The sequence below is a fragment of the Engraulis encrasicolus genome, chromosome 14, assembly GCF_034702125.1.
Source record: "Engraulis encrasicolus isolate BLACKSEA-1 chromosome 14, IST_EnEncr_1.0, whole genome shotgun sequence".
Classification (NCBI taxonomy): Eukaryota; Metazoa; Chordata; class Actinopteri; order Clupeiformes; family Engraulidae; genus Engraulis; species Engraulis encrasicolus.
The window spans coordinates 34,145,400-34,158,926 of NC_085870.1; the positions used below are offsets into that span (position 1 = coordinate 34,145,400).

The 13,527-nt window shown below is 43.4% G+C and overlaps 1 protein-coding gene across 1 annotated transcript; it reads left to right on the top strand.

Moving 5' to 3' along the window:
• The first annotated feature begins 332 nt into the window (after window positions 1-332).
• mafbb (v-maf avian musculoaponeurotic fibrosarcoma oncogene homolog Bb) lies at window positions 333-2,665 on the top strand. The gene has a single exon (XM_063216492.1). It carries the CDS (start codon window positions 606-608, stop codon window positions 1,596-1,598), a length of 993 nt encoding a protein of 330 aa, XP_063072562.1. The 5' UTR covers window positions 333-605; the 3' UTR covers window positions 1,599-2,665.
• Window positions 2,666-13,527: the final 10,862 nt, after the last annotated feature.

A 13,527-nucleotide genomic window follows, 5' to 3' on the forward strand; every position in this document is an offset into this window, starting at 1 on the left:
ATTAGCCTACTCTGACTCAACTTCGCCGATGTCAAATCAGAATCTAAACTTTTAGACCCATAGGCCTACAACAAAACGTAGTCTAAAAGCGCAATAGCCAAAGTGGCAGCATTAAATGTAATTTCAAGAACATTGTCTTAAACAATTAGTTGTCAAAGCGGCTGTTAAGTCTTCAAAGAACGCCTATGGTTGAAATTCAGTTTGTTACTCATCCACAAATGTTATCGCGCGTTGATTGGAAGAAAGAGAGGAGGTAGGCCACCTAGCAATGACATCACGAAAGGGTGCTTCAATAAGAAGGCGTGTTTCTTTGACAGGTTTAACACGCTGGAGTTTATGTCCGTTGAGGCAGTGCGCTCCACCGACCGCTCCTGCCGACGAGCAGTCTGTGTTTTCCACGGGACACAGTTTACGATTTTATTTGGCTGTCCTTTGTTGCTGTACTATCTGGAGACTTTGGATTGCAATTTGGATTGCGTTTTTTCAACATAAGACTTCAGAACGTCCTGCCGTCGAGTTCTAAACGGACATTCGCATGCGTAAAAGGAAAGTGCTGGCTACGGGCTTTTGACCAGCTTTCCTGGTATTGATTTTTTTTTTAAAGCATGGCAGCTGAACTACACCATTTGACCGTTGCAAAGAATCAAGGGGGACTGGACTTCGCCAACGACTTTGACTTCATGAAATTTGACGTAAAAAAAGAACAATTACTGGGACTCGACCGCACCTTCATTCAGCAGTGCCAGGTCCAAACTCCAGGCTCGTTGTCCACAACACCGATGAGCACCCCTTGCAACTCCGAGCCCTCGTCGCCTGGCTTCAGTCCAACTGGGCAAAGGAACAACCAAGACGAGTTCTACTGGGCCATGGCCAGTGGCGCCTACCCGTCTCATCTGGACCAGCATGCCCTGGGGCTACCAGAAGATGCTGTGGAGGCCCTTGTTGCAAACTCAGTTCATGGTCATCCATCGTCACCTCAGATGCACTCGTCTTATCCGCAGGCAGAGTTTGATGCGTACCGAGCAGCACAACAATATCCGGCACAGCATCATCTCCAGCAGCAGTATGGGCTCCCGCATCACCCAGGCTCACTCCAGGGTCACCCCGGGGTGCCAAATGCAGGGAAGAGCGAATACCCGAGCAGGCAAGACCTCGATGAAATGTCGCCATCGCTGACACAACAGCAGCTAAGTTTGCAGCATCAGCAATATCACCAGACTCGACACGAGAGGAACGGGGGGGTTGAGAGCCGCTTTTCAGACGACCAGCTTGTGTCCATGTCAGTGAGGGAGCTGAACCGTCATCTTCGGGGCCTGACCAAAGAGGACGTGATCCGCTTGAAGCAGAAACGCAGGACCCTCAAGAACCGGGGTTACGCACAGTCCTGCCGCCACAAACGTGTGCAGCAGAAGCACGTCTTGGAGCACGAGAAAACCAGCCTCGTGTCTCAGGTGGAGCATCTGAAGCTGGAGCTCAACCGCCTGGTTCGAGAAAGAGACGCATATAAACTCAAGTGTGAGAGACTGGCTGGAGGCAACGGTTTTCGCGAAACTGGGTCCACTAGTGACAGTCCGTCCTCGCCCGAATTTTTAATGTGAGTTTGTTATGGGACTTTGCTGCGCGAGCTAAGGTAGTCGCTTTTAGGGACTGCAATAAAATAGGCTACTCTTTTACCAGATTTTTGTTGGAAAGGGAGTCTCTTTCTTTATGAAGCCAGGTGGACACTCTGAAGTGAACTGTTCCAATGAACACCGGCCTCTTATCCTTTCTTCTCTTCATAAACATATTTATTCATCGCTTGTTGTTTTATGATCCTGTGATTATGATCATGCAAATGACTAAAGTGGTGAGAGAAACCAGTTGTGCTGGTCACTGATAGGATTTCTCGTTTCTAGTTCTTTTGTCTAATGTGCTATTATGCAACGAGGTTATTCTATTCTCTATCAATTCTAGTCAAAGTTTTTGTTTTCCTAATGTAAAAAATAGTCAGGGATTTTAGTCTTGTTCTGCTTGACTTTGGTACAGTTATTGAGCAGTACTTCATGAACTTGCTGTTGATATGATTTTTTTCACAGGTTATTCTTTTGGCCTGGACAACAAAAATACCAAATGTAATCTATCCTCCATCACAGTTTCTATTCAGCTGAACGTTTGTGTCATGGCTTAAGCAAAAAAAAAAAAAAAGCAAACTATGTTTATGTTGATGAAATAGGCCAGCAAGACATTACGTCATATAACCATATTGTCACCCCAAACTCTGAATTTCATAGAAGCCCATTTGTTTTGTTTAAAGTGGATGAACAGCAATGTGATCACATCACCCGATGCCCATTTCACTGTTAAAGATGTTATGTTAAAGAGTGTTTTGTTGGCTATTGACAAACTGGTGGAAGTGAGTGTGTCTCCACCTCTGAATGTGATTGTACACCCCATAAGACAATGTGCCTGCTGTGTGCAGTCAATGCAGTGTGTTTCATTTTTTGCCTTGGTTGAATATACTATGTTTGTTGAATTTTCATGCAAAGCAGAATTTTATATGTTCATTTATATGTTTTTGTTTAAATTAAACTCTTGATGTGTTATTTTTGTTTTCCTTTGCTATTCATCTTACGGGGTATGGGGATGTTTTGCAAGTTGTTCATTAAAATCATTACATCATAACACATATTGTGTAATTGTTGTTGTTGTTAAATTGTGAAGTTCAGATTTGTTTTAATTTGAAGAATTTTGCATTCTTTAATACAGTTTGAACAGACAGATGTTTCCAAATATTTTGAGCCTGCTCACACACATCGTGCAAGACCTTTTTTTGCTTTGTTCATTCAAAAATCTTTCAAATTACTCTTAATTATCAAGATTAAACCTGTAGTTACCACTGATAAATTGTACAGTTGTAACACCAAATAGGATTTACTTTTTATTAATTTCAAAATACATATTTTTTTTCACACAATGGCTACTACTGACGCCTTCCCGCTTTAAAGCCTTTTGTTGTTTTATTGAAATCCATGACCTTCCTAAATCTTCTCACAGCAGGATATGATGCGATGGTGGGTTCTTGACAGTATGAATTTTCTTGTAGCTTTATATTTGCATGCATGCGTGCGTGTGCATGCAGACATATGTGGGTGGGTGTGCGTGCGTGTGTGTGTGTGTGTGTGTGCGTGCGTGTGTGTGTGTGTGTGTGTGTGTGTGTGCTTGCGCATACATGTGTGTATTGTATCTGTAGTGTTTGCAGATTTTCAAGGACAGGCAATACAAGAGATGGCCAAAACAATGTCACTGTTGTGCTTTTCACCCATCTCCCACACCCTGTCAGCTGACATTGTGTCTGGCGTCACGTATACTGTATATTGCTGCACTAAACAGGAGCTTGCCTTAAACCTGCGTGTGTATGTCCAGGGACATGCTCTGCAAACATACATCTATCACATCTCACGTCTCTTCAATCTGCATGACAAACCCTCACGAAAAAAAGGTCTGCGATCCTGTATTGTCGTCATTTGTACTGTATGTGGTAATAAGCAATGGCTGCCTAGAGGCCGAAGGCTAGTGGGCTTTAGTCGTTTCAAGACAGTAAAGGTGAAATGAGTGTCGACTCTCTAGAAAATTTTAGTTCACCGATTAATTTCTTGGATGTGTTAATACTAAGCAATTTAATCGTTTTGTATTTTTAGTACAGTAGTTTGGCACCTTCTTTTATTTACACTTTACACAAAGCCCTCGTTCTTGATCTTCACTCCAGTTCATCCAGCCCCCTAATCGTGGCCTCTGGCCTCTGTCCTTCCCCATTGGCTGTCTCTCTCCAGAGGGGTATGGATGGAGCTGCCACCAGTGTTCCTCTGTCAAACTACCCTTTGACCCTTGGAGCGGCCTGCTTCCTCCAGGACCCCTAGTCGCTGTACTGTGCTGTGATGGTGGTGGTGATGGTAGTGGTGTGTGTGTGTGTGGGGGGGTATTTTTGCAGTAAGGGATGGAGAAGGGAGGTTCGGTAGTGGGTAGGTGGGGGGGAGGTCCTGCCTGAGAAGACTGCATGGATGGGGGAGAGAGATAATGGCAAAGGTGGAAATCGGCCCCAGTCAGCTCTCGCTCTCGGGCACAGAGGAAAGGCGCAGCGCTCAGCGCTCCTCCACCATAGAGGAAGCCGTGGACGGTATGAGCAGCGGCGGGGTAGGGGGGGTGGGGAGAGAAAGAGGAAAAGAGTGTCCGCGTGCTGTATGCTTCCATCGAAATTCCTTTTAAAACAAAACAACAGCCAGAATGTGGAAGCTTTTACAGTATGGTTCTGCTTGGAAACTCAGTTGAGGTGCCCCTGTTTTTTTTTCAAATCTCTCAGGTCATTGACATTTAAAGCCTCCTTTCCCTCAGAAGAAAATACATTACATTACACTTAGCTGACGCTTTAATCCAAAGCGACTTACAATTATTTACAGGTTATTGGTTACAGGCCCTGGGGCAATGTGGGGTTAGGTGCCTTGCAGGGAGAGGTAAGGCTGGGATTCGAACTGGCGACCCTCTAATCTTAAGACCACCTCGCTAAACAATTAGGCTACGGCTGCCATACCCCTGCATTACTGGATCATGTGTGCTAATTTCCACGAAAGTAATGTACAATTACATGAACAATTCAAATTATTATAATTAGCCTTCTTGGCTCTTTTTTCATTCATACCACAAAGATGTGGCAAAGAACTACTGTACAAAATAGGGTGTAAATCACAGCCTACATGAAGATACGATACGTTATCGATTTCTTAAAGCAGGCATTAGATTATTTTTGATAATACTATTATGTTATGGAGCTAGGGCAATGGACAGGGGCCAGTAATTAAATTATTTTCGATACTTAAGAATGCCCCACAATACGATGCGATTCGATTAAATCGCCGGCCGATATATCGATGGATCGATACATTTCGATAATTATTTACACCCCTAGTACAAAATCCAGTAATTCAAAGGACCTACGAGCCTCGAGCCTCATTGTCTGACTACGTGTCGTGTGTATATCCAAAGTATGGTGCCAGGTCTTGAAAATGCACATCTATAATAACAGCTTTTCTCTAATGAAGTCGAAGACTTTTGCCTCATGTTGAGATGTGTTATTTCTGTCTGGCCACTTGTCGGCCTGTTTGTGTGGCCCTCTCAGCAGCTGACCACAGTTCAGCAGTAGCAGGCCCCTCACTACTACCATCACTGAAGAAGACCTCCATCAGTGAGATTATAAACAACGCTGTGCACGTCTTAGCTATTTGTTCATGTCGCATTCCTCTGCACACAGATCTCCTTTCTCTCTCTTTCTCTCTTTCTCTCTCTCTCTCTCTCTCTCTCTCTCTCTCTCTCTCTCTCTCTCTCTCTCTCTCTCTCCCAAGCTCTCACACAGCAGGTGCCTCATCTTGACCTCTGACCCCTTGGCCCTGCTGTCAACTGCTCCGTAGCCGTGTGCGTGCACGGGAGTGACCTCACCGCTGCGGCCTGCGCGTGGCCACCTGTGCTTTCTCTGAGGGCCGCCTGTGACGGACAGTCCTGACTCACAGGTGCAAAAGCACTTTCTCACCCTGGACAGCACAGGACAGGACAGTCCAGGACTGTGAAAGGAAGAGACAGAATTACGACACACTTTCCCTCTTTAGGACGTTGTTTGTACGTACGGTAGCTTGGCTGAAGACATCCCTCTTGTTTCGGGTCCGTGAAGACTAAAGTCAGCTGTTTGTGCCATGGAGCTGGTTGTGTGTGTGTGTGTGCGTGTGGACTGGAAGCGTGTTGTAACTTCTCTGTGAAACGGTAATTTGAGGCCATACATCAATGTATTTCTCGTTCCTAAGCAGGAGCCTTCCCTCAAAAAAGATGTCTTGAATCGTAAGGCTCAGCATTATGATTTTTCACATTTAATCTTTAGAAGGTGAGAAAGTGGATCGCTCAGGTTCTTCTTTTCTTCTTTTTATTATTTTATTTTTTACAAAGCATAAGTGTAGACAAACGTTTCGGCTGTTGCCTTCGTCAGTGTCTCTTTTAATCTTTGAAAAAAGTAACAAAAAATAATTTTACCACAAAATATTCAGGAAAGAAATTAGAGGAGGAACAGAGCAACTATGCCTTAAAAATATTTGTACTTATGAAATAATATCCTGTGAGGTAATACTATAATTTCTAATAATTAACAGATTATTATTATTATTATAACCAAATCTAAATGTAAAAAAAAACCTATATGCAATCTGGCTATGATTCACGGTGTGCTATGTATGAATTCGTCACGCGAAGGCAGCAGTGTGGACGAGAGTGAATTTAGGGACTGTGTAGGAATGCGGTGCACCATGAATGTCACTGTTTATTCTGCAGTCACTCGCTCCAGTCAACACCCGGACTCTTCCCTGGTGGCAGACTCCAAGCCAACCAGAACAAAGCCAAAAGGAAAGGCTACAGCTAATGGCTACTTGTCAAACACATTTAGCTCGCCCATTTAGACTACACTAATCCTTAACCTTAATTTACTGTACGTATCGATGTATTTCTATGTGTGTGTGTGTTTACGTTTCTTTATACGTACGCATGTGTGAGTGTGTGTACGTTTTCAACGTGCATATAAAAAGAAATGCAGATGCATTGTATCCACCGCGTCCCCCCCGCCAATGAAAAAAATGTACGGTGAGTGAGTGTGTGTGCGTATATAGAGAGTGCATTTTTAGCGAGAAAAATGCAATATTTGCTGTTTGCCACCCATTTCACACGTTTGGGAGGGGTGCCATTGTGAAAGGCATTAGCCAGCTCTTTTTCTCAGCCATGTGATAGTGTGCCACAGGGCTGACCGCCACTACCCCTCCCCCATCCAACCTCCCACCCACCCCCCACCCCCAGTCAGCCACACAGCCTGCGGCTCAAGACTGAGTCAGCAGGAACCGAAGGTGTCTGCTTCCCTGTGGCGTCAAAGAAACACACACACACACACACACACACACACACACACACACACACACACACACACACACACACACACACGCACGCACGCACGCACACACACGCGTACATGCACATGCACACGCACACACACGCACACACACACACACACACACACACGTACATGCACATGCACACACAGGCGCATACTTACACACAGCACAGAGAGAGAGAGATAGAGCACCACTGGGGGAGGGGTGGAGAGAGGCACAGGAGGCAAAAAAAGAGAGGAAGGAAGAGAGAGAGGGGTTTGGATAGAGAATGAGGGAAAGCAAAGGATGAGTGTGGGGGAGAGGGGAGGGGAGTTTGGATAGACACAGAGGGACAGAGAAAGCCTCAAAAAGAGCAATAGACAGAGCGGAATAGACGGGAAAATAAAGGATTTGGCAGGCAGTGAGACTGAATGAGATTGAGGCTCAGAGTGAAGAGATAGAAAAAAGATGAGCGAAAAAAGGGGGAGAAAGAAAAAGATAGAGAAATTAAAAAAGGTTAGGTGAGACAACGAGTGGAAGTCTGGGAGAAAAGTATTTGGAATGGCAACGCAAGCAGAGGAGGAGAGACAAAAAAGAGATTGCAAACATATATAAAAAGAAAAAAAGATTAAGATTTTTTTAAAAATCAGAAAATGAATGAGTGAAATTTTTTTAAATACTAAAGTGATTGGAGTTATGACCGGAGTTGAGAGAGAGAGAATCCATGAGAGGTGGATATGAGCATGGTATAGCGTGAGAACGAGAAAAGAAAGATGGCGGGAGGGATGAACAGGGAGTGAGACACGCATGCACAGCACACAACTCTGACCGACCCCCCCCCCCCTCTCACATCCACAAAGCTCTTTCACAAGGACATGTGCTCCACACTCCTATACTGTACCATGCACCTGATACCACCAGACTTTGGGTATCACAGTAATCATGGACATAAATACTTGTCTGGCCAGCTGCAACCTTATCCTAAAGGATCTCATCGGGGTTGGAAACATTCACTTTTTTTTCTCTTTCATTTTTTTGCACTCTTTTTTTTTGTTGCTCTTCTAGCTTTCCAATCCAAAAGCTGGGGGAACGGTGATGGTAGCAGTGCAGTGTATCTGGATACCGTGTAAACATCTCATTATGATAACTTTGCCCCCAGCGTTTCGGCCCCATCCTACTTGTCAGCATGTTTTCTGTCTGATGCCCGCTCTGATTAGAAAATGCAAGACGCCATCAAAATTCTCCATGACATTCAGAGGAGTGAGGTCATCGCATCACGATTCACGCTACGTGACACACGCCGCTACTGTAACTAGCAGACGGATGCTAAGGTCTGTGTGTGTGTTACATGGATGCTATAGGCTCACCCTGTGTATTATAATTTATATACAGTGAATTGAAGAGTGTGGTGTTTTGTGTTTGCTTTCTTCCAAACAATTGTTAGTCAATGTTAAATAATTACAACTTCATTATTTGTTGGCCCTATTTCATGACCTATTTCTTTAGTTTTTCTTATTTACGTAACAAATTGTTTTCACTGTAATTAAGGTGTTATGTGGCATGCTTCAATTTGTTAGAAATAAATCTGTAAATAAATTTGTGAATGAAGATACGTACCAAGTAGGCACATGAACAGAAACGTCACTGCAGTTTGCAAGTGTGTGTGTGTGTGTGTGTGTGTGTGTGTGTGTGTGTGTGTGTGTGTGTGTGTGTGTGTGTGTGTGTGTGTGTGTGTGTGTGTGTGTGTGTTTGTGTGTGTGCTCGTGGTTTGGGGAGGTCAGTGGCCTCTGCTCACTGCTTGTGCATTTCGCAGAAAACACAGGCGCTGGAATCCATGAGATGTGAAGCAGTGTGCCGTGAGGTGTACCGGAATGCAGCAGAGGGCTGTGTGTATGTGTGTGTGTGTGTGTGTGTGCGCGTGTGAGTGTGAGTGTGAGTGTGAGAATGAGAGACGTATGTGTGTGTGTGTGTGTCAGTGCTTGACACTAACTTTTTCGCTTACCAGCCATTTTGGCTAGTGGTTTTCCTGACTCACTAGCCATTGGGCCTTTTCACTAGCCATAATTTTCTTAACCATCATAGCAGCTTTAATGAATTATATAATATAGGCTGTAATGTAATGTAGGCTAGCATAATATAACATAACATAACATAATATAATATAATATAATATAATATAATGTAATATAATATAATATAATATAATATGCTATAGGGCCTAATAATTAGAATTGTTAGGCCTATTAACTGGCCCATGCATGCATGCTATAGAAAGAACAGATTTACTGATCTGAGGAATGGTATAGACTTTATTGACCATGCAGAAACACCAAGCACAGTGTTGTGGAAGGGCACAAATGTAAGCTACATGAGAGCAAAATATTTTCGTCTTTGATCTGGAGGGCACTTTCTTCATATCATAGGCCTATATATGCCTATATCTGTGGAGGTCGCCGTCTAAATTGATGCGCAAAGTAGATAGCGCAAAGTCATTGCCAAGTTCGCCTGTCCTCGGCAATAGATGTGGAATAACACCTTCTGGAATATTTTCTTATAAAAGTATCCACTAGAAAGCACACACAGATGCGGTAACTAGCCTACGGGCTACGACTTCATTTCATTCCGTTTAATAGTGAGTTGTTTAAAATAGGCCTACAAACGGACGCAAGGCAAGACACCTACGAAGGGACATGCTTTTGTGCCGTCTGGAAGACTACCACACGTTGTTTAAACCCGGTTTGACAGTCGGGAACAACAGCACAAGAAACATGGTGGAATATTAAGGTATGAAGACATACAGGCAAATCAGAAAATAATTTAAACCGAACATTAGCCTATTAATGCCATTGTCTTATCACTGCGCTAATTAGTCTCACGAATTTCGCAAGACAGACTGACCTGTTTTCCTCTCGCCTTGGTCATTTTAATGTCCACTACCAGGCTACTAAGTATTGTAACTAATGACTGATCGCAAAACAGGTCAGTTGAGATGAACTTCGCTACTTTATTTTCATGTGAAGGTTCAGTGACATTTCCAAACGCACGCTGATGTGCCGGTAGCGCGCTGCCACTCCTCTTCGCAAGACTAGCTCTATCAGATTCCTGGCGTGCGTGAGACACAGGTGACAAGTGACACAGGTGCTTCATGTGTATTGTAGGCTCGCGAAATCGCATCGTATTGCTTTTGTAGCACGGACGGTCAGAGGAAAAAATCCACCAAATGCGGTGCCTAATCATTCAGAATAGTAGGCCTAACGGACCCGCCAGAATGGCTAGTGAACCTTCGGTATCTACTAGCCAAAGCCGAAATTCACCCGCATTTGGCTAGCTGTCGGGTGTTAGTGTTAAGCCCTGGTATGTGTGTGTGTGCGCGCGCGTGCATGCATATGGCTGGGCAGCATGGGGCTATGTGTGAACAGAGTGTATGTAAGAAGAGAAAGAGGCTAAGAGGACGGGGTGTAGGGGTGTTTAGGGGTGTTTATGTGAGTGCAGCGTAGAAATCTGCCTACCGTAAATCATAATCTTAGTCCACAACTGTAATAAGGCAGTAGATCTCAAAGTTGTGCATTGTTGACAGGGGGCCTGTGAAAAAGTCTGCTGTAGGCCTAAGGCAAAACACAAAATGATACAGCACCATAACTGTGAGGGAAACATAGTTGCAACAAAGCATAAATAAAAAAATTAAAAAACATAAAACAAAAATAAACTCTTCCTACGTAGGCCCCATTTTTGCGTTAAAATGACCATACAATTGCGGTAACTGGTTAACCTGGTTCTCACTCGATGGTTGTTACGAAGTGTAACGAAGATGCACGAAGCACTAGGGGTCTCGCGAGAGCCAGGCTAGTAACTGGTAACTGTAATTTGTGGTGCCATATTTTAAGGGAGTCCTTGCAAGATATTCTGCTCCAAGTTTGATGGCTCATTCTTTTGAAACACGTTACTTGGAAATCTTGACCTCCGCCTTGGGAAAGTGCAATAGAATGGGTATGTCAGGAGAACGAACTCGGGTCAAAAGAATGAGCCATTAGAACTGATTTTTAGGTGCAAGGCCTTTGTAGTTCGAGGAAAGATTGCACATTTGCCACACCTCTTTGGTGAGCTTCGTTGATGATGACCATCAGGATCAAGCAAGAGTCCTAATCAGGGCTGGACTGGCCTTCTGGCATAGCAGGCATTTCCCGGTGGGCCCTGCACCCTCATGGGCCCATATTTTCAGAAATGTAAAAAAAAAAAGGTTAATTATGAGGGGTCATTAGCATTTTTGCAAAGTGCCCGGGCCCTATTTCTCCCTCAGTCCAGCCCTGGTGCTAAAGTTCTGCTGAAGGCATCTAGGAATCAGCTCATTGCAAAACATCACAACAAGCAACTGGAAAACTACAGAAGGAGATGACTAACAGAGTTCACATGATTTTTTTTTTCTTGGAAAACTTAAAGGTGCATCGTGTAATATTTTTAATTGTTTATTTCCAGAATCCATGATGCCCATCCACAAATGTTACATTTTTAACAAATACTTAAAACCATCATCAAATTCAAAGTATTCAATATGACTGGGAAAATTGCACTTTTCATACATGAAAAGGGGGATCTTCTCCATGGTCCACCATTTTGAATTTCCAGAAATAAACATTTTTAGCTGCAAAACTTACTTTAACTTTGCTCATATTAGTAAATAGTAGTTTATTACTTAGTAAATATTCATGAAAGATTAAATTTGGCAATACGTAGCACAATTTCAATGAGAAGCATAGCTGCAATACCTATTCTGTCCACATCTTACACACTGCACCTTTAAGAGGGTTCCCTGTATAAAATGAGGGAGGTCACATTGAAAGTGATGACATATAGCTATTTATAAGATACAAATCTTGGATGAAAAAAAAAATGTGAACGAAAAATTATAATCCTATACTAATTACATGCATGGGAGTTTGCCTGCTCCTCTTTTTCTAAAATATTGCCTCAACAATGTCTGCCTGCCCATACCGCCTTCAGAAGAACCTATGCTCCAGATTTTTTGTGTGTGTAAATGTCAATTCAACATTGCTGACAAATGTTACATATCAGCTGACATTCATTATAATACTAAGGGAGGAAAAAAGTTGTTTTTCCCCATCAGTCCCTTTGGTACCCAGCTTGACTCGTCTGGTCAGAACCAGTCCGTTTGTGCACTCGTCTGTGCATGCACAGTGCGTGTGTGGGTGTGGGTGTGCGTGTGCGTGTGCTCGTGTGATGTGTGTGCTGTGCATGCGTGTGTGTGTGTGTGTGTGTGTGTGTGTGTGTGTGTGTGTGTGTGTGTGTGTGTGTGTGTGTGTGTGTGTGTGTGTGTGTGTGTGAGAGTGTGCATGTGTGTGTGATGTGTATGTAAGCGTGTGCGTGTGTGTGCTGACTCACGTGAGCAACAGGACTGAGATGGGGGCCTGGGTCAGGACACAGGGGGGTGTCCTTCCTCTTTCGCTTCCTGTATGATGGCCTGGTCAAGTGACCAAGCGTGAGCCAGAAAACTGGATCCAGCCAGAGACGCGGTGGTCACCACCACCACTGGTGTAAGAGCGGTCATCGTCCGTGAATTTACGCACACGCTCATGTGTGTTCATGTGTGAATGTGAATGTATGTATGATAATGTTTAAGTGTATTTTTGTGCTGTGTGTGTGCGTGGCTGGGTGGGGTGGGGGTTGTCTGTACCGGAGAGTCGGCATCCATGTTGCAGTAAAAGTTTACTTTTTGGTGTGATTTTACTCCTTTACATTTTCATTTGTGTAGGCCTACTTAGTTTAAAGTGTGTGCACAATGTGTGTATGTGGGTCATTATACGATTTGGCTGTGCTTTTAAGTCCGTGGATTTTATTTGCCAATTCCACTAACTATTAACTGCATCCAATGATGTTTTGGACATTAGCACATATTTGTCTTTCATATAATACAGAAAGTGAAGACATGGCATTATTTCCCTCTGCAAGAATGAATATTTAATACTGGTTTTCGGCGTTTTCATGCCGTCCCGTTTTCCAAATGTCACATTCAGTCTTCATATTAGCATGTAAAGAAACTTGTTTTGCCCAAGACGATTGCAAATGTTGATTCACAGTAATCATCACCATATGACAAAACTGTGAGAAAGACCATTGTGCTTTCCATTATACATGAAATTTGCAACTTTGTGTGTGTCCACAAAAACTGTTAACCGTGTCACGGTCTGAAACCCCCTCCATAAATCAGTAATGGTTTGGTCTTAGGCCATACGAATAACATCACGTGATGTCATAACCTCTTTGGCAGGATATGGAAAGACTTTTTGGTAAGTCATCCTTCCATAATTTAATCCATTCTTTCTCATGTTCTCATAGCGGGAAAATTGCCTGACAACTGTGTTATCAACATATTCATAAGAATCTGAATTAGAAATCACATGTAGAAAAACACAGATAAAGCATACAAATACATGAATTGAAGGTGTTGTGGTGGAACTTCTGAGGTCCTCAGTTAGCACAACAACATAAAATGGGTGAAATGTCAAGCCGTGTTACCGTCAATGGTGTTACGCATCAGCTATGACAGTTGAGGAGGAGTATGTTTTTGCCAATTTATCTCCAT